This window comes from Saccopteryx bilineata, chromosome 5 (assembly GCF_036850765.1).
Source record: "Saccopteryx bilineata isolate mSacBil1 chromosome 5, mSacBil1_pri_phased_curated, whole genome shotgun sequence".
Taxonomy (NCBI): Eukaryota; Metazoa; Chordata; class Mammalia; order Chiroptera; family Emballonuridae; genus Saccopteryx; species Saccopteryx bilineata.
In genome coordinates, this window is record NC_089494.1 from 142,194,291 (window position 1) to 142,216,509 (window position 22,219).

The window sequence follows — 22,219 nt, forward strand, 5'->3', positions numbered from 1 at the left end:
GAGTCCACGGTTCTGTCTAGGGAGGAGGTGGTGGTGGTGGGATGGCAGCTCAGGCTCTTAGGTGGGAGTCTCTCTTCTGCATGACTTGGAGAGTGTGGGAAGGCCCAAGTCCTGGGTCCAAAAGGCCCGAAGGTTAAAGGCACAAAGAGAATACGAAGTTCATTTTGGGGCCACTTCGGGAGGCAGGGAACGACGTGCGCAGGTCCTTTCCTCGGTGCTAAGGAAGCCCTGGTCGGCACGCAGCATGTCGTGCCTCACTAGCTCTCCTGATTCTTGGCACTGGTGCGCGGCGGTTCTCTGGGCCTCCTTCCTTTCCCTGACCTTGGCCTTTGGGGGGGGGGGTCCTCTTTTCCGACGCCCCCCGCTCTCTCCATCTTTTTCTCGTTCCACCCTGAGGACCAGGAGGGGCTGCCTTGAGGAGCCCTGACTCTCTCCCCGCGCCGCACGGCCACGCCGCAGCCTCTTCCGCCGGCCAGGGGCGGCCACCCAGGGCTCCGCTGCGCCCAGGAGACGGGCCACACGTAGCCTAGCGGAGCCCGAGCGCCAGGGCTCAGCTTAACTGTCCCGCGGCCGCGCCCCGCGCCCCGCCCGGCGGCGCCGCAGCTGCTGCGGGCCCGGCCCGCCCCCTGCGTCATGACGCCGGTGCCCAACGCGGAAGCCCTCGCGGCGCGCCCGGTCCAGCCGCGGGCTGAGCGCGAGCCGCGGCGGGCGCCGGATCTCTGCCGGGTGCGCGCAGAGCACAGCCTCTCTCCCCAGCCCGGCCGAGCGGCCCGAGCGGGCCGAGCCGGACCGAAAGCGGCGGAGGTCGAAGCGGGGCGCGGCGTGCCGGGGCCGCCGCCGGTGGGATGCTGCTGCTTCCCCGGGCCGGCGAGTAGAGAGGGCGGGTCCCCGGCCTGGGAGAGCGACGGTGGAGGGGACGGAGGCGGCAGCCATGGCGACCCCCGGCAATCTGGGGTCTTCCGTGCTGGCGAGCAAGACCAAGACCAAGAAGAAGCACTTCGTAGCGCAGAAAGTGAAGCTCTTTCGGTCCAGCGATCCGCTGCTCAGCGTCCTGATGTGGGGGGTGAACCACTCGGTAAGGGCTCGGGCTGCACCAGCAGTCCTTTTCCTCCTCCTCCTCTTCTTTCTCGCTCCCCTCCTCCTCCTCCTGCAGCCGCTGCCGGGCGGGGGGCCCGAGCGGGGCCCTGGCCCTTCGGCCGCGCGCCCTCCGGGGCTGCCCTCTGGCCGCGGCGCCTCGGCGCCCCCGTCCTCGGGCGCGCGCCCCTTCCGCCGCCGGGACCCCCTGTGGACCTAGGTCTGGGTGCAGCTCGGGGGACCCCGTCCGTACTTGAGCTCTGCGGACGGCCCCAGTGTTGCTCCCCTTCCGTCCGCCCGTCGGTTTGTCCCCGCAACCCGGGAACTGGTAAGTTTGTGCGGGCCCGGCTCTGCGGGGCGGTCAGCCTCGACGGGGGCTGCGGGGATCAGAGTCCTGGCGATCGCGCCGTGTGCGGGGCGCGGCGGGGGCGGCCGCGTCCTCCTCGGCCGGCAGGTGCACCTGTCCAAGGTAGGAGCGCCCGAAGCCTCTCCGCGGGGTAACGGGGGCGAGAGGACTGGAGGTCGGGGAGATCTAGGCAATACCTTTAGGTACCCCCTTTAAAGATGATATTATAGGGGGCAAGGACTCTGAAAAATAAAAAGCCAGTGTAAACATGGCACCGGGGTTTAGCATCTCCTCTGCCCCTCTCCTGCGCCGCCCTGCCTCTTTGCGGACGGAGAGCGGCGCCGCGGGAGCTTCCTCCGCACACCTCCTCCCCCACACCTCCTCCCCCACGCGGGGAGCCCGCTGCGGAAGGGCGGCCGGGGGCGGCGGTCTCGGCGGCCGCGCTGGAAGGCCGTCTTGAGTGGACTGCACACGTTTTGGGGGGCGTCTTTAAAAGGCTGGAGGAGAACGCTTGGAAAGATTAGCGGAACCGGCAGCCCGGGGTGGTGGAAGATGCGCTGCGGCGGGCTCTGCGGACTGCGGTTTGAGGGTTTGAGATAGCCTCCTGCTGACTTAACAGCGAGAAACTCCTGCAGTTTTAATCTCCTCGGGATCAGGAAACGTGAAAGGAGCTCTTACTGGCTGAGCAATGAAAGTTCAGATGAGCCTGTGAATTTTGACCGTGACCTTACCCACTGCAGTCAGTTGTCACCTGGGGGAAAGGGTTAAGCTTGCTTCTCCTACGTTTGATTTCACTGAATGTCTCTGTGCCCTTTTCAGCGTAATAGAAATGACAAAACCATGCTGGTTTTCATTCTGAATTTAATGAAGTTGTTTAAAATGGCTCAAAAGCACAGTATTCGTATTTTTCTTTACCAAGCTGTGAAAAAGGTGAAACAGTATCAGGATTGATTGTGTTTGTATGGAGTAATGGTTTTTAAGAAGGCTGAGAAATAGTTATTTCTATCAGCCTAATGTCTGATTCACTGAAGTTCATTTTAACTTCCTGACTTTTTTTTACATTACTGCACCAAAACCCTAAGTTCTATTATAGTAAATCAAATGAAAATTTTCCTATAGTTGTAACTTAGAGTTATGTCCAATCCTGTTTAACTTTTTAAAAATTATTATTTATGTTGTTAGTTTCTTTTAAAAAAATACTGTTCTTAGTTCTATGTTTATAGGTGCTTTAATATCCTTAGGAGTTCTAGTGTTTTGTTGGGGAGAGTGCTTATGTCTGAGGATTTAATCAAGTAAATTAGTGTCAATATACTACTAAAACAGAGTGTGACCTCTGGGATTTAGTCTGAATTCCAGTTTATTTTTGAAAATTTTGTAATTGTGCCTGTTTTACTGTAACCATTTATGTTGCTACTATATATTTACAAATAGCTACATTTGTTTTACTTTTTTGCTAATTGTAAATACTCTGAAACTACTTAAGGCTTATAAAAGTAATGCATGATTTGCAGATAGTGTGTTTTGTGGGATTTTTTTTTTTTACTTTCAAGAAAAGGTAACAATTCTAAGTTTAATCGTACAGAGGAGTCAAGTTTCCACAGTATTTAATGCAACCATGTTACTCATCCAGCAAATACATATTAGACATAAAAAAGTGCCAACCACTGTGCAAAGATTGCTAAAAATGCCCCTCCTATTTTTGTCCAGATATCTTTAAGGGTTCTGAGTTGACATAAGAAAAGTATTTCACAGCCTTCTGTTTCAGAATGTCTTTATTTCCTTTATTATTTTTGAACAAAAAGAAAGGGAAATATATATAAAGATGAAATCTAAGCACTTTAGATGCCATGTGTGTCTGGTTGATTTTAGTTTAGGTGCCAAAGCCTAACATTGGATAAATGTTTTATATGACCTTGTGTGCACCAAAGTCCATGGCATAATATGAAAATAAATAGGTTAGCATTATGAAGAAGGAGCGAGTTGAGCGTAGATGAATGAGGACGGTTGAGAAAGCCTAGCAGAGAAGCAAGAAACAAAACATTCAAATCAAGAGTCTTTTCCTACATTTTTAATATGGTTAGAATTAATAGGAAAAGATTTGTCAAGAATATAGCAATATTATGCTTTTAAAATTCATTTGGATTTGTCTTAAGGATATTTATGAATAACCATACTTTTGGAGCACTAAAAGAAGAATCGTTATGTATTTTTTTTTATCATGTAGGCATCTTCTACTGGGATTGGGAACCTTCGGCACACAATAGTAAAATGCTCATTGGATCTGTGTACTAATTCTTTCTCTAATTCTGTTGACCTTGGACATGTTAACTACTTTTTACATCAGTGTTTGCATTGTAAAGTAAGGTGCTTGGACTGGATGATTTTCAAGTTTTTTTCTAACTTCAAGGCTCAACTATTTTTAGAGTCGACTAGGTTCATAGCATTATATTAGGATGCACGGACTAAGAATGACAATAGTATATAACACAAGAGCCATTACTATTAAAACCTTGCCAATACAGCAGCATTCAGAGAATTTTCAGGCCATGACCAGAGGGAAGGATATCAGTGGTAATTGTGAGGGATCTGTGAACTAAGAGTTTGTTGGATTGACTGTAGATGGACTGCATTGCAGTCTATTAAGTTAAAGTCTCTTTGATTGAAATGTAAAAACTTGTGACTAGGGTAAGACTTTTTGAATCCATTTTGGCAATAATTCTCAATTAGAATAATACTGATTTTGTGTGGCTAATTTGATATGTTATAGCTTTCTCATTTAAAATACCCACCAGTAAATGGATCACTGCCAATTTTTAAGTATTTTAGCAGAAAATATATTTGAATACATAAAGGAAAAGACAATTTAAGAAGGCAATTTTGTCTTCTTATATTTGGAATTAAACTAAAAATAATTAGGCAGTTAGCTTCTTAAAATTACATTTTAATATTGTGTATAGCATGAAGAATGATATGAGCCAAAAGTTGTTTTCTATTTTTATATTTTAGATTTTATTTACTAATTTTAGAGAGAGGAGATACACACACACACACACACACACACACACACACACACACACACACACACGAGGTGGGAGGAACAGGAAGCATCAACTCCCATATGTGCCTTGACCAGACAAACCCAGGGTTTTGAGCTGGTGACCTCAGCATTCAAAGTAGATGCTTTACCCACTATGCCACCACAGGTCAGGCTAAAGTTTGTTTGTTTGTTTTTTAAGATTCTATTTATTCATTTTAGAGAGGGGAGAGACAAAGAGGGAGAGAGAAAGATAGAGAGAGAGAGAGAGAGAGAGAGAGAAGGGTGGAGGGGCAGGAAACATCAACTCCCATATGTGCCTTGACCAGGTAAGCCAGGGTTTCGAACCAGCGACTTCAGCATTTGAGGTTGATGCTTTATCCAGTGAGCCACCACAGGTCAGGTTCAAAACTTGTTTTAAACAGATATTCTAAAATATTTTTATGCAGAGTGAAATGTGAGCTGTTTAGAAATTATATTTAAAAACTTGTTTAAATATCTAGAGGAAGATGTTATCTGTATAGAAAAGTTTAAGGAACATAAAACTTGTTTAAAACAAATATAGTATTTAGAAGTAGCCATTGTTAATAGTAGGGTCTTTTGGTTGTAAGCCGTAGAAACAGAAATGAGTTTAGGCAAAAATTTAAACTATTTAGAGGTTTTGGAGGTCTGTCAGGAGGAGGGTAGGATTGGTAACCAGACCAGGAGGGCAGGAACTGTTCCAGATCAATGGGAATCAGGTGCTTGAGTGCTGTTGGGCCTTTTCTGACCTTTTTGGCTCTATTCTTCCTCCTAGCTGACAGGTTTTCTCCACAGGGCAGGGAACTAATGGTTCCTGAATTTCACATTTTGTACTTTCTTCCCTGAAACAGGACCTTCTGTCTCTGATTTGGTTATAAAAAACACACCCGTGCAAGGGTTCCGACCGGGTTGGCTTCGGTCGTTGGCGGCCACCCCCTGGGCTGGGCACTTAGGAGCTGATGGCAGCGCCTGCCTGCTGTAGCTGGGTAAAGAACAGTTCCCAACAGGGCGGAGAGCCTGGAAGTGCAGTATCGCGTGGGGCAGGCATCAGTCCTTGTAATAGAGCGGGGATCTTTATCTTGGTGTCATGTGCCACATTTTGTGTGTGTGTTGACCAACATGTGGTTTTCTGGGTAGAGTATTCATAGCTTTTGTTATATGCTCAATAAAGTCTGAGACATGAAATAGGTAAATGCTATATTGGAGAAATAGTGTTGACTTTTAGGTTTGTGGGTTTATATTTGAGCATTAGAAAAGAAAAGAAAACCAGGTTTAAAAATGAAATATACAACTATGATATATTAACTAAGTAGAACACAAAATAATTCTTGGCAGATATTGGATGAGACTCATTGAATGAATGAAAACCAACTAATCATTCATTCAGGAACTAGTCTCACATGCCTGGCCGGTGGTGTCACAGTGGCTAGAGCACCGACCTGCAATACTGAGGTCACCGGTTTGAAACCCTGGGCTTGTCCTGTAAAGGCATGTGCAACTAGCAACCATTGAACAGCAAGAGTGAAACAACTATGAGTTGCTACTTCTTGCCCCTCCACTCCTCTCTCTGTAAAATCAATAAATAAAATCTAAAAAGAAACAAAAGAAAACAAAAAAGACCCAATCTCACGCTACTCTTTTTCTCCTCTTTTTAGAGCAGTGGTCTCCAACCCCTGGGCCTCGGACCGGTACCGGTCTGTGGGCCATTTGGTATTGGTCCGCAGAGAAGGAATAAACAACTTACATTATTTCGTTTTATATATATTTAAGTCTGAATGGTGTTTTGTTTTTAAAAAATGACCAGATTCCCTCTGTTACATCCGTCTAAGACTCACTCTTGACGCTTGTCTCAGTCACGTGATACATTTATCCATCCCACCCTAAAGGCCAGTCCGTGAAAATATTTTCTGACACTAAACCGGTCCATGGCCCAAAAAAGGTTGGGGACCACTGTTTTAGGGGACAGAAGAATGCCAACCAGACATACACAAAGTTTATTGTCAGCGAAATAGTTTAATAAGTCCTAAAATTTGGGGTTATAGCCTAAGAACAAAATATATTTCTTCTCAAATACCCTAGAGCAGCGGTTCTCAAGAACTATAATAAATAAAATCTACCTTAAGTTTATTAGAAAGTAACTAATTTAGCCAACAATCCCTTAGAAATACAAAATTTGGAATTGAAGGGAATTGGTGAAGTTTGGAAAAATGGTGTGTGGTCAGACAAATTAGGTTCAAATCCTGCCTCCATTACTTACAAACTCTTTGAGCAGCTAGATGATTTATTCACCTGAGCCCCAATGTACAGAGTCTTAAAATGGAGATGACAGTGATTTCTTCACAGGGTTATTTTGAGGGTTAAGTAAGATTATATATTTAAAGCCTAGCACTACAATTAACACATAGTAGGGATTCAGTAATTGATATCTCAAATCATCAACTTCAGAGGCAGTTAGGCTGGTAGCATAGTAATAAGCACTAGACAAGGGATTCTCAAAATGTAAGTGTGTATATTCATCCCTTGAGGACATTTTAAAAATGCAGACTCTGACTCAGGTCTGGGATAAGTTTTGAGATTCTGTATTCATTATGTTCCTAGGTGGTATTGATACTTTTGGTTCACAGGCTATATTTTAAGTAGCAAGATAGAAAGAACAATGTTAAAAATACAGAGAAATGTCCAGGCTTTGTCCTGTGACTGCCTATGATGAATCTTTGGGAGAAAGGTGATCCTGAAATAGAGTTTGACAAGTTAAGAGAAGGGGTTGTATGTGGAAAAGGCTAGGGAAAATTTTAAATCGCAGGTGATGGCGTGTAGATATTGTAATGACAGTGTCCACCCATGGGGTGTTGAAAGGAGCATGGTCAGGGTGGGGATGGGGAATTAAGAATTGTCCATGCAGGACTGGTAAGCCATGGAGGTAAAGAGATCTTTGAGGGAGAAGTTGAACATTGGGGACATTTGCTCTGAGGGAAAGAATGAGGAAGAAATCACAGAAAGCAAAAGAAAACTCAAGCAAGAAGGCCAGCAGAATTGGATGCTCCAGAAATCATCACGTTCATGGAGGTATTTTTTGAGACAGTGGTTCATTTGTGTGTGTTTGTGTAAGTAAGCTTCCGAAGGAATGAATGAGTGAAAGCAGAGGCAGTCTCTCTTTTTAGATTAGAAGTAGAAGGAAGATGAAAGATGTTATTTTATTTAGAAATACTTAGATATTTTCCTTGACCCCATTTCTTCCTTTTCCATTGTCACCTCTACCAATCCTAATCAGATTTATTTCCCTCTTTCTATTAAAAATAACCTCCTAGCGTATTTCTCTGTCTTTTATTCACATTTCCTTTTTTGCCATGGACCACTGTGATAGTTGGATGAAGGCTATGGATCCCTTGTTAAATAATAGTTATGAATGAATAAATGAAAATAGTACATAGGATATATACTACCAAGTTCATGGATCTCTTGAGCCCTGTCCATGGACCACCTAGGGGGTTTGGGGAACCCAGTTAAGATCCATTGCAAGAATAAGGAGGGGCGCTAAGGGGTGGGAGATAGGGGAGAGCCCACAGTAGCCAGGGTGGATACTACGTAGTAGAAACATTGTATAGTTTGAATGGATTACCTGCTGAAATTACGGTGCTAGTAGGTGGTGTGATTCAAACCCATACCCTTAATCATTGAGCTGTGCTGCCTGGGTGTGCCTGTGAACTGTTAATTTTTTTGAGATCTTTCCATTCTTTAGTCTTAAATGCTTTGACAGACAGGGTAAAATAAAATCCCCCTTCTCCAGAGTGGATACTGAAACCACAGATAGTACCAAGCCTGATATGTACTATTTAATTGATAAATTAGTCACAGTAAAAGATTAACAACAGTAACTAATAATAAAATAGAGCAATTATAACAATGTACTGTAATAAAAGTTATGTGAATATGGTCTCCTCTCTCTCAACTGATCTGCTAAGTGATCAACGGGGTAGTGGATGTGCTGTCCTGAGTGGGATGGCCCGGGAAAGTAAGAGGCTTTATCACCTCCTCAGAAGAGTGCAGTTTAGAACTTGAGAATTCTTTATTTCTGGAATTTTCCATTTAATACCTTTGAATCACCATCGACCACAGGTACTGAAACTGGAAAGTGAAACCATGGCTATGGGGTGACTACCTGTATTAGCTATTAATATGAAGAAGAATTTTGAAAACATTGCTTTTCCTCTACAGAAAGAAAATTATTGCTTATATTGAAAGCATATGGGAAGACAGCATATATGTATGTGTGTATAATTTATTCATGAAAAGTGTGGTAGGGAGTTTTAAAACGGTAGCCTCCATAAAGATAAGGCTTCGTATTCAAAGCGAGTCTCTGTAGTTTTCGCCCTGCGTGCAGTGGTTGAGAGCTCAGGCCCTGGAGCCACACTGGCTGGCTGGCTGTGTGAATTGGGGCAAGTCATTTAGCTTCTCTTTCTCAGTTCCTTTTTTTTTTTTTTTTTAAACAAAAGGTTATATACTAATAGCCCCTATCATGGAGGTCTGGTATATGGATCAAATAAGTTGAAACTTTAAAATATCTAAAGAACTGCTGATATAGTCTAAGTTCTTAGTAAATGTTAGCTGTCATTTAAAAAAATATTTTAAATGATAAAACATGTTAAATTAATTGTTACATGACCTGGTTCATAGATATAAAGTCACTGTTGCACTTGGCATCCTTGTGCATGTTTATATATTAATCATTTTAGAATTGTCTTTGTCCCCTTGCTTTAATTTTGGCATCTGTTTTTTGTTTGTGACAGAGAGATAGTGTTAAGCCTAATCCGGAGGGACTCGAAACATTGAAGACATGAACAAAATCCGTCGATTCCACACCGAAGCTTTATTGTCTAGCTTGGCCAAGCGGCGGCAACTCCGACAGAAATCTGAGGGAGAGCACGCCAGCCCTTTGTTCTACCTAGTTTTTTTTTTTTTTTTGCATTTTTCTGAAGCTGGAAACAGGGAGAGACAGTCAGACAGACTCCCGCATGCGCCTGACCGGGATCCACCCGGCACGCCCACCAGGGGGCGATGCTCTGCCCATCCTGGGCGTCGCCATGTTGCGACCAGAGCTACTCTAGCGCCTGAGGCAGAGGCCACAGAGCCATCCCCAGTGCCCGGGCCATCTTTGCTCCAATGGAGCCTTGGCTGCGGGAGGGGAAGAGAGAGACAGAGAGGAAGGCGCAGCAGAGGGGTGGAGAAGCAAATGGGCGCTTCTCCTGTGTGCCCTGGCCGGGAATCGAACCCGGGTCCTCCACACGCTAGGCCGACGCTCTACCGCTGAGCCAACCGGCCAGGGCCTCTACCTAGTTTTTATAGTTTTGCAAGTGGGAAGTACAGAAGCAAAAATTGCAATTAGGTGCCCTTTGCCACTATTGGTTATAGTCATATGCCCTTTAACATGATAGGACCATGTTCAATTTGTTAGCCATACATCCTTTTGGAGAAAACAAAATTTATAAGTCAACACAATGATAGAAAGATGTCTCTTTACATATTAAGAGACATTCCTATATTTTCTAATGTTTATCCACTATTTCTCTGTCCAGAGTCACACACATTAACTATATGCACTCACATAGGAGAGGTAGTTTCTGTGGGGACAAATGCCCGCAAATGGCTCATTACTATAAGAAAAGGTTTATTTTGGCTTTTCTCTTCCTGCACCTGGCTAGCCATTCACCCCTTTCCCCACAGGTGTGGTGGAATGTCAGGGAATCCATGTTTTCCTTCCCTTTGCATTTACAATACAATGCCAAGGGCCATCCTGGTTATGCCAATCACACAGTACAGAGATTATTCACAAAATTTCTCTGCACACCTTAACCCAAATTAATAAAATGTTCTTTCAGCCTCTTAAAGTAATATTGATTCTGTAGCTTTTGATACTTTACAACACCTGTGGGTGAGGTGACGCAGTGGCTCCTCAGGGCTCCTCAATAGAGAGAGAGAGAGAGAGAGAGAGAGAGAGAGAGACAGAAAGGGACAGACAGGAAGGGAGAGAGATGAGAAGCATCAGTTCTTGGTTGTGGCACCTTAGTTCACTGATTGCTTTCTCATCTGCATCTGTTTTGTTGAAAAATGTTCTTTCTTGTATCTTTCATGCTTCCACTAGTGATCAGGTTGTTTGAGGAGTTTAAATTCATTTAATATAATTCAGATTCATTAATTGAAAGTTATATCAGCTATTAATTTGATATTTAACTTTTGTTTAAATGTAAAAGACTGTGTAAGGAGCTTGGGATACAAAATGAATATATTATGGACCCTGCTCTCAAGTTGCTTGTAAGTGCAGGGGAAACATACATGTACAGGGTAGTGCAAAAGTGGTTTACGGTTTATATGAAAAATATAATAACAAATAACAATACGAGAACAAACTGTTTCATGTATTCACAACTGTACATCTACTTTTGCCCCATTCTGTATATATAACTGGAATATTAGGAATGGTGGGGGTTAAATAGGGGGGTCAAAATATAAACCTCATGAAGAAGATATTTGAGTAAGGGGATAGTGGAGATGAAGGAGTAGGGCATGAGTTTATCTGGGGGAAGCGCATTGTAGGCAGAAGGAACAGCTATTGCAAAGGCCCTGAGGCTCGTACTGGCTTGGTATGTTTAGGAAACTGCCAGGAAGCTTGTGTAACAGGAGCAGAGTGAGAAGTGGGAGAGTAGGAAGAGATGGGGGCAGGGACTACATTAGGATTACTTCTCCCAGGACTCTTAGCAAAAGGTTCTGGGGGAGTCTTGAAGTGGGAGCAGAATGTTCCAGTTGGAGAAGGCAAGAAAGGGATATATGGCCAAGAGGTCCACACTGGCAGAAGTAAGCAGACTGAGTGAAAAACGGCAAGTGGTCTGGTATGGCCATTCACTGGAAGTGTAATCCACAGAACGGTGCCATCAACCATTACCCAGGACTGGTTAGAAATGCAGAATTGTGGGTTCTCTGCACACCTTCTGGGGCAGAATATTCATTTTAACAAGACAGGTGATTTGTAAACACAGTCCAGTTTGTGAAGCTCTGGCTAGGGTAAATCTTTGCTTTCAAACTCTGGGGTTCCTTGGGGATGCCTCAGAGGCTGGGGGGCCAGTGGTGGGGGTGGAGCGCCTCCTGCAGCTTTATCTAGGGCAGCTCCACCGTCCTCCTGCTCTTTCCCTCCTCCTCCCCCTCTACTTCTTCCTCTCCTATTCCCCTTCCTCTTTCCCTCCTCCTCCTCCTCCTCCTCCTGTGTTCCTTCCTCCTCCTTCTCCTCCACTTCCCCCTCTCCTCCTACCTGTTCTCCCCTTTTCCTCCTCTCACTGATGAATACATACTGTTTTAGATCCAGGTGAAAACATATCCGGAGAAAAGGTTTCTGCAACCAAGAAGATTGACAACCACAGAGGTAAATTATGGGGAATGTTAGGAGATGGTTGAAAATATAGTTTGAGGCCAGATTTGAAAGGGCCCAGTAGCTGATGTTTGTTGGGGAAAACTTAACAGTTTTGACAAGGGCCACTTTAAAGTTTACCATAACTCTCAAGTGGTACTCAACCCTGAGATTTTTACTATTCCCATTTAGCATGTTCTCTGTTCTTTGAAACTATTCCTTACCTTTCCTTTTTTCTTGAACTTCCCTCAACTGTCTTGTCTCTTCATCTTCTCTGCAGCTGGTAATCTTCTGAGCTTTAGAAAACAGGAGTCGTAGAAGCCGTCCACTTCCACTCTCCCCACCGCGCAAGCGCCTGACTTCTGGACAGCTGACTCCAGCAGCCTAGAAATGGGCTGGAGGGCTGCACTGTGGTTTGGTCACTTCTAGTCACACATGGCTATTTAAATTTCATTTAATTAAAATTAAATCTTAAGATTCAATCGCATATTAAGTGCTCAACATGGGTCATGGCTGTTGTATCAGATGTATGGATATAGACTCTTTCCATCTCTGTAGCCCTTTCTGTTGGACAGTACTTGCTGCCCTGGGATCTCCCATCTTGGAAACAAAATAAACAGTGACAACAAAACCTTGCCTTTGACGCCACATCTCTGACTGTAGCCTTGTCCACTCTGTTTCTCTGTTCCTTTTTCTAGCAACCATTGCAAAGTCTTGTCTAAAGCCGTCCCCTTTTGTCTGTGCTTGCTGTCCCCCTTCGCCTGACACTGTCTGGATTGTAGTCCGGTCTAGCCTTCATCCCCATCACTGAGAGAAAACTGCCTTTGTCAGCCTCGCCAGCAACATTCATGGCCCTGTTTTTAAATCCAGGGGTGGTCCTGTTTCGGCTTTTCTGGTTTTCCTTCTGCCTTTGCAGCCTCTCTGTCTTAGGCGCTTTGTCAAGTTTCTCCTCTGTATCCCATCTCAGAGTGTTGGCATGCCCCAGGATTTTCTCCAGGGTCTTCCATAATGCGTACACTTTATCTGCCTGATCTTTTTTAGTCTCATGGCTTTATGTTGATGATGATTAAGACATTTTTGTCAATTCTGACTTCCCTACCAGGCTCTATATTCAGTTCCTTACCACGGGTCTTTACTTGAATACCAAATAGGCATCCCAGATGTCTGTCCCAGCTTCCTTCCCCTACACCAGTGGTCCCCAACCTTTTTTGGGCCACAGACCGGTTTAATGTCAGGAAATATTTTTACGGACCGGCCTTTAGGGTGGGACGGATAAATGTATCACGTGACTGAGACAAGTGTCAAGAGTGAGTCTTAGACGGATGTAACAGAGGGAATCTGGTCATTTTTTAAAAATAAAACATCGTTCAGAGTTAAATATAAATAAAACGGAATTTGAATTCTCTTTTTCTCGAACTCTGCAAGGCTGCAGGTCTCCCCATGTTCACCCTTGCCCGCTTCCGTCCGCGTCCTCCGCTGTGGTAGCAGACTGATCTTTCTGAAATGCAAATTGGACCTTCCAGAGGCTTCCCATTCCATGGCCAATAAACCCCAGACTCTGGCTCATGAGGTCTCACTGGCCTGGCCCTTTCTTGCTTTGCCCTCAGCCCTCACCTCTCCCTCCATGACTTCTGCCTTACAGCCACACTGCTTTATCTGTTCCTTAAGAGGCCATTCTCGGAGCAGCCACGGAATACAGAGCTTCTGCCTTTCCTTTCCTCTTTGTCTGGACTCCTGTTCCCTCAGCTCTTTGAGTGACTGGCCCTTGGTTGTCTTTTTAGTCTCTTAGAGAAAAGGGTCGCTTTTTTTTTTTTTTTTTTGCTTTTTATGGCCTCCAACCTCCTCATCTAAAGTAGCCCCTTCACTCATATTATTCTTTTATTTTCTCTGTGACAGTTAATACTCAGGAACTGAGTGGTTTACATGTTTATTGATTATCTTCCTGGCTGGGGTGTTGAGTTCCATAGCAGCTGAGACTTTGTCTTATTTACTGCCTAATCCTTGCACCTAGAACAGTGCTTACATGTAGGCATCCAGTAAACATTGTTGAGTGAATCAGTGGAGCTGGAATCCTGTGAACTAGAGGCCATTAGTGCTGGTGGACCAGGAGCCCTTTCACCACCACCGTGTGAAGTTTACTTTTGCTACAGTTGAGCAGAGTAGTTAAGAGCATTTTGCTGAGCAGGTTTTGCAATGCATTCGTGGGGGAAACCATGCAGCAAGTTGGTGATAAGAGGTGTGGGGTAACCTCAAGCTGACATCAAAGAAGGAGCTGTGTTTACAGCAACGTGCAGGACCTTTGCTTTGTGTGCAGAGCAGCTGAGATGGGTCAGAGGAAACGGCTTGTCATAGAAAGTCACCAAGTGGATCTTGTGAAGACTATGAATGCACTTCTTATGAGTTAGAGCATTGTATGGGACAGTGCACTGTAGTATTATTTCGGATTTGTTCCACATTGCTTGCATCTTTTAACAGCTTCAGTTATGCCTCTACAAATTATAGTATTTAGAAGTTATGTTTCAGATTTTTTTAAACATTGGAAGAATAGTGATAATTCCAGGATCTCAAATTTTTGTGGATCTCTTTCCACTGTATTGTTTTGCTAGTTCTTATTCATGGAGCTTCGTGTCCATACTTCCTTGGTGATTTTTGCTGAGAGTGCTCATTTCCCTAGGATCATTATTTGGGGAAGATTCTTTGACTCTTGGGGGAAAGTGTGTACCTCTTGGGAAGAGTGTTTGTTGTTGTCTGATGGCTAGGGCTGCGTAGACCAAGGCCATTTTAAATGAAACTCACAGCTTAAAATTTTTTGGACCTCCTGGTGATACAACTTTGAGCAGCAGACCACTGGGGGTGAAGTAATTTATTTTTGGTTTGACCTTACCCTGAAGGTGTGACCTTGGTGGATCCTACCCTTCTGGGGAAAAGGTTTCCCGTGAAAGGGAACTGCTGAACTTCCTTCAGGGGCCATTATGCTTTCCAGTTTCTATTTTTACAGTTGTATTTTTTCCCCTTCTTTTGCATGTGTTCTTATTGAAATTACTCCTGTTTGCACTTTTTCTTCAGGCTTGGCTATTTAAGATTAGAATTATACCTGCAAATTGCAATGCCTGAACACTCAGAGCTTTCTGTTATTTGTAATGGTGGTGAACATACTTGCTTTTATTGCCTCACCCTGAACTTTGGGAAAGGTATTCCATGTGAATCAACCCAAGAATGACTTCTGTGGGAGGCCACACCTGCACAAAGCTACCTGTGGGAGGGGCGGGTGGTACTGACATTAGCATTGCCACCTGCATGCCATGCCAAGGGTGGCCTTAGCCAGCGACAGTCACTCTTTTTGTCATTTGCCTCCACAGAGAAAGCTCATTCTAGGATGTGCACAGAGGTGTCCTGGGTACGAGCAGCTGCCCTGCTTTCCCTGCTTCTCTTGGCTCGTACGTCCAAAACTTCTCATGTCAGATCTGAGGCGTTGGTATCTTTGAGGAAGGTGTGTTATCTTTCAGGTGGTGTTTAGGCTGGACAAAGGAGAAAAAGTAGGGTTTATAAAGTTCCCTTAAAAATTTGAATTTGCTGTAAAAAATGCATGATTACAGTATGTCCTTTTTTCTGCTCCATGTACTTTTCTATAGTGCACATTAGTTTACATAGGACTGATGAATAGGAGGTTATGGCATATGATGTGAGAATTGTTCTAGATACAGTTTCCCTTGAGCATATCACTGTTTTATGCCTCCAGGTAACAGCTGGGCATAAAGTACACAGCATGGCCAGAGGCCATGGAGCAGGCAGGGTAACAGGACTATGCACCTTGCTCACTCCTCCTCGTTCTCCCTCCTGACTCAGGTGGCCAGATGCTTGGTCCTAGAAGACCTAACTTCACGGTCTCTCCAGTCTTAGTGCATTTTGTCCTAGTCTGTGTAACTGGGGAGCTCAGTCATTTCTTGCAGTCATTCTTCAATCATTCTTTCCATCGAGTGACCTTCACAGTTGCATTTTTAAAGCTAAAGTCCATTCTGTATTTACTAGGAATCAAATAATTTTGAAGACTAATATGTGTACTTTAACACTTCCTTTTATAAATATTCCATAAGTTCTGAGTAGTCTGCTTAAATTTGTTTTTTAGTGTGTAGTTGGAACTTAGCTTATATATAATATTATAAATAAAAACATATTTACAGTTTATTTTGCATAACTGTATGGAATCCCCCTACTCCCCAAAACACAGAGCCATTGTCATTGTTGTGTTTGTAGGGATAACCAGGTACAGTGTGGGAGAAGCCTTGCTGCCTGAGTCCCTCACAGTCTTAAACAACTTGAAGACACTGATATAAACAAGCAGGAACCTTCCTTTCTCTGTGGGCCCTCTTGAATCTCCTTAGCAGCCCTCCTCCCTGCGGCGCTGCCCTCCCCTCCCTCACACTCCCAGGTGTCTCATGTGTTCATGTATCTTTCACAAGTGGGCCTTGACTTCTTAAGTTTCCATGCTCCCAAATTACCTGTCTCACCGTGCTGCTAATCGGCTTTACCTTTTTGAAAATCTGCTCAAGTTTTCTACTATGCTCAGAAACTAAGAAAAGCTTTCTTTTCAGCTGACTCCTCCTTTGTAGAACCCAACTTTGAATACATTTCCCCATAGAAACAAACAACCAACTTACAAATGAACTTTTGGAACACAACCTATTCATAAATTAGATTCTGCTTGCACATAGATGAAAAATTCAAATACCTTGGCATAAAAGAATTGTTTAGAAACAATTATGATAAGCCCATAAGCGCCCCCCACCTCCATTGAGCCAGAGTAGGACTGGAGCAAGGTTAGGAGACATTTTAATGAAAAAGAAGGAAGGAAAAAGAAAGAAAGGTTAGGAGAAGCTAGTTTCCCCTTTGACTTACTTTTCCCTTGCAGTTTTGACATCAGCTATTCATAAATTTAAAACATGACAATCAACATTTGGTCTAATAAATAGTACATAGTGAATCTTTTATTCTGTGTTATGTGGAACTTTCTTATGTTTATTTAGATGAATTAGAAACATTCATGTTTTCAGTGGAATTTAAATTCTAATAAATAGAGAGGAGAGACATGTATACGAATATGTTATAGATGTGTTTGTGTATGTATGTAGTAAATTTCCTGTATGAAAAACTTGAAATATAGTGATAAATATAGTGAAGAATTTCCATAATCATTCTATCCAGGAACAATCAGTATTGTTTTGGTGTATATCTTTCCAATATATTTTTTAAAGTCTCTTTGAGATTATATTATCTGTCGATTTCTTCATGTCATTATGTATTCTTCATAATGATAATTTTTAATGACAGCCTAATGGGCAAATGAAGTTTTAATCTCTCTATTGGGTCAAGGTTTTTGCTACTGTTAATATTATGTTGCCAGCAACATCCCCCTGTATAAAACTTTTTCTTATTCTGGGTGATTTCCTTAAACCAGATTCCTCTCTTGGGGAATTACTTGATCTGAGGGTACGGTACACATATGTTAAGGCTCTTGGTTTGTGTTCATTTCTAGTCAGGAATGATGAGTTGTTTATCTAGTCTTACCACTTCTTATTAGACTATGGATGACCTATGGATGATTCAGATGAAACTGTTCAGCAAATATAATGTGACGTCCACCGGAGTCCATCCATAGTTAAGAGTCTGTGTGTTTGCTTTTTTAAAGGTTGAGTGTTGTCACCGCTTTGTAGTCTTGTCTTTGGCTTGGAGCTTGCTTCTGCATGCTGTCCACTCTGCTCTGTTATCTGATGTAAACATGTCAGTCACCTGTGCTGACTTTACAAACATTCTGCAGCCCTGGCAGGGCCAGGTAGGGGAGCTTGTAGCCAGGTAAGAAGGAGGTTGAAACTTTGCCGGGTAACTGTGAGTGTCCAGCTTTTTTCTGTTTAGATAACCAGTATTCAGAAAGAAGAAAGCAATATAATTTTTACTTTCAGCTGAAATAAGTATATTGTATATTTTCATAATAATATCCCCTATTTTACTATTTAACTCTTTCTTTTTTAAAGTGAAAGGAGGGGAGATAGTGAGACAGACTTCTGCATATACCCCAACTGGTTTCTACCCGGCAACCCCTGTCTGTGGCAGATGCTCAAATCAGCTGTGTTATCATCTTCAGTGCCTGAGGCTGACACTTGGACCAACTGAGCTATCCTTAGCACTGGGGGCCAATGCTAAGTCCAGCGAGCCACTGACTGTGGAAAAAGGGAAGAGGTAGAGAAGGGGGAGAGGGAAAGGGAGAAAAGCAGATAGTTGCTTCTCCTGTGTGCCCTGACTGGGAATTGAACCCGGGACGTCCATATGCCAGGCTGACACTCTATCCACTGAGCCAACTGGCCAGGGCCCGCTTAACTTTTACATATCTTAAAAAGTGACAGTTCTATCTTGCTGAAAAAGAACTCCTGAGAACATTGGAGAAACTCAAAAGAACAAAGGCAGAGCTCTCTTTAAGAGAAATGAAAGGTCACTCTCAGAAAGCAAAGCCCTCCAGGTGGACGTTATTTCCACTTCATGTGGATGTGTTTTGTTGTGACAGTGGTAACTGCAGTTGCCAATTTTCGAGAGGCCTAAGTAACTATTTCAGATGGATGCAGGCTTTAAAATTAGCCCTTGGATAATACAGTTTTTTTAAAATTGAGCCCTTATTGATTTTTATATTTTAAAACTTGAATTAAGAAGAAAATTAAGGGCCTTTTATAAAAGATGGTAATATATATTTAACTTGGATGATTACCTAATAGAGAATCATGGCTACCCTATTATTATTTTTAAATATTAAGTGTTTGACACAAAAAGAATATATTCTATCTTGTTAATGAAATCTCTTTAATTCATGTTTCATAAGTGACAGACCATCCCACACAGGCTTGGGGAACTGTGTTGAGTGAAAGCATAGCCAGTATGACTTCAGCATCAATGAACTATATGTAATTTTTCACTAATTCCTAAATTAGAACTATTAGAATTATTAATATATATCTGCATGTTCTTTCTGTTTCTAATAAAGTACCTTGTTTCCTTGTGTGAAAAATTTATGCAAGAGTTCAAAACGGTTGTAGAACAGAGCCATATTTTGAATGGAATTAGTTGTTTTTCACTTAAGCAGAGTGGCCAATTACTATTTCAGCACAAATTTAATTCTGTTTCTGAATGTCCAAAACGAGACTATTTAAGAATTCATTTTAGTTTGGGTATTTATAAGAAGAAAAGACTATTCTGACGGCATATGGAAGCGTCCTAAATACCGACGTAAGCCATCATCACTTACCTATAGCTACTGGCTACACCAACTGAGAGAGACCCTTTTATTCTCTGTTTTCTTAAAAAACAAAAACCTAAACACAGATCCTTTATGATAAACAAATGGGAAATATTATAAATATCCTTTAGTGTAATATTTGAGCCACATAAAATTCGATGCATTTGTATATTGGAATACTCTGTAGTCATGAAACAAGTTTATGAAGTCCGCACACTGCTGTGGAGAGGTGACTGGGATATGTTGAGTGAGGATGTAGCTGTGTTTTTAAATTAGTACGTGTCTCTCTGAGGATGGGAAGGATTACAGATGATTTTTCACTTTCTACTTATATCTTTTTATAGTTTTGGTTTACTGTTTTTGTGTGTTTTTTTTTAATATTGAGCATACAGTATATTTTTATAGTTAGGAAAAGAAGCTATGTTCTTAAGTATGCTGGGTTTGGGAAGAAATCTTATACATATTGAATTTGATGAGGCAGAAATAATTTGTCAATTTCTGTTTATAAACTAGATATATTTACTAGATATGAGATTTTTCTCTGCTTTGTATAGCCATCCCAGAAACCTGTTGATTTAATACCATTATTGATTGTATTGGTAGCAATGAATAAGTAATAAAGGATTCTAAAAGTTGTTACTTTCTGCGAGCTTAGGGAAAAACAGGTAAACTGGAATGGTCACCCTGGTTCACCTCCAGGGCTCCCGAGTGCTGTGGAGCGTACATGCCCTGCATAGAGGAATGTTGATCTACACATTTTATGCATGCACATGTGGATGGATTTGTGTCATCATTAAAAAAAACATCTTGCTGAATACTTTGTGGTAAAGCAGTTTGAAATCTGTTCCTGCATTCAATTTTTTATTTTTTCCATTTGTTTTTCAATTTAAAAAGAGCTAAAAAAAATAGTTACCTTACAAAGGTACATTGATCTCAATGGCTCAAGTACATTATTGACTAAATTTACTATCGATTCCAGTTTTCAAAATGTCTGCCAGTTGTACAAAAGGTTGGTTAAAATTTGCCTGGTAAATATCTATGTTCTCTGATATTAGTGAGATTTCAGAAAATGTATTACACAGTTTGTGTTAATATGGATGGCTGGTGTTAAAATAAAAAACTCTTTACAATCATTGAAAAATTTTACATGGGTTAGAACAGTGGTTCTCAAAGTGTGTGCCAGGGCGCACTGGTGCACCTTAAAAGATTCCAGGTGCGCCCTATGATATTACAGAGAAATATGTGCCTGTTGGGGACCAAAAAACCAACAGGGTTTTTGGAGTTTAGAGTTTTGGGGGACAGAGGTGTGGGAATTGGCTGTAAAGCTGACAGTCTGCCCAACCCCCCACCTCACTTGCCTGATTAGGTTGCAAAAGGCTGTTAAGCTGTGGTGCTGGATTGTTTACACTACCCCCCATGTTCCCCAGAAAGACTGGAAGCAAGTTTCTTCTATCCTTTGTTTGGTGTAAAGTTAAGATGATATGTATGGTGGGGGTTTTCTGCACTCAACACAATTAAGAGTAAAAAGAGAGGAGTTCTTCAGTGTATTGATGAGGAAATGAGAATTTGCCTTTCAAATATATGCCTGAACATTGAAGAAATCGCTAGGACACATTAGGCTCATGTTTCACATAAACACAAGAATGAAAAACACATTTATTCCAGAACCTGCTGAATTTACTAAATCTTACTAAGCATGTATCTATATATATAGAAAGATAACTTTTTTGTCAATTTTTAATTTTTTAACCCCTCTTTTTTACGAATTCTAAAAAGCATAACTCAAAAAATGTAACAAAAATGTTTTTTTAATGTTAGAATAAATTTAATTTTGTTGTATTTATTTTATTTAATTACCATAAAAACACTCTTGGACTTGATATATTTTTTCTTTAATATTTGACTTAATTATTATAACATATTTCTCAGAAATTTGTACATAGTACACCTACAATTATTTGTAGGATTTTAAATGCACCCCGACTTCAAAAAGTTTGAGAACCACTGGATTAAAAAATGATTTCTAAGCTCTTTGTAAAAACAAAAGCACAATTGCTTTCTTCGAAATATGACCTTTCCAAAAAGCAGTTATTTGTACTTCTTAAAATCTTTTACTTTGAAGGATCTGATTAAGTAAGTTTATTTAAGGGGGAAAAAAAAAAGATCACTGGCAGCCACTTGTGATCACGGAGTAAGTAGGTCAGGATATTAAAATTGTATATATGTAAAAGAAAAATATCTTAAGCATCCTTAAAACAGTTATTCTATGTATTCTGCCCTGAGATAACTAACACCTGTATGATGCAAAATATTTTTGTGGTCACTTGCCAACTTATTAATTAAAAGTTTTAATTTTATACCACATAGATGATGGTCTACCAAAATAAATTGCATACATGACAGAGGGGCCATTTATTATGTGAGCCCTAGTGAGGGTGCTGGTGTTGACATAAGCTGCATTTCTTATCCTTTAAGGTAAAAATAACTCTAAATGGAGGTTCTGATAGTTTCCTATTGCTCCTGGCAGATTGTCTTGCTACCCCTCCCCTTTGCACCTCCCTTAGTCTACAATTAGTATGTGAGCGAAGGAGTGACTTCAGATTTCCACTTCTTTCATTACTTAGATTCCATCTCAGAACTCTGAGATGTTAGAACCGGACAGTACTTGTGTTTTTTCCCTATCCCTTCATTTTATAGGGAGAAAACAGACACAAATAAAGAGGCCGCTGTCAGAGGGAGAGAGGATAGCATTCCCTTTCAGCAGCAGCCTCCTCCTCCGTGGTATGCTGTTAAACTCTGGTTAGCGTGTAGATGACCAGCTGCAAACCAGTGATCTGTTGATAACCAACTTCTTTTTTTTTTTTTTTTTACAGAGACAGAGAAAGTCAGAGAGAGGGATAGATAGGGACAGACAGGAACGGAGAGAGATGAGAAGCATCTCTCATCAGTTTTTCAGTGCGACACCTTAGTTGCAGTTTTTCAGTGCGACACCTTAGTTGCTCATTGATTGCTTTCTCATATGTGCCTTGACCACGGGCCTTCAGCAGACCAAGTAACCCCTTGCTTGAG

General features: G+C 42.1%; 1 protein-coding gene across 1 annotated transcript in view; it reads left to right on the forward strand.

Annotated features, from left to right (window-relative positions):
* Window positions 1-656: 656 nt before the first annotated feature.
* PIP4K2A (phosphatidylinositol-5-phosphate 4-kinase type 2 alpha) overlaps window positions 657-22,219 on the forward strand; it is a 205,812-nt gene continuing 184,249 nt past the window's right edge. The window contains exon 1 of the mRNA XM_066280373.1: window positions 657-1,075. Coding sequence (XP_066136470.1) covers window positions 932-1,075 — 144 coding nt within the window. The 5' untranslated portion in view covers window positions 657-931. The remainder of the gene's footprint in view (window positions 1,076-22,219) is intronic.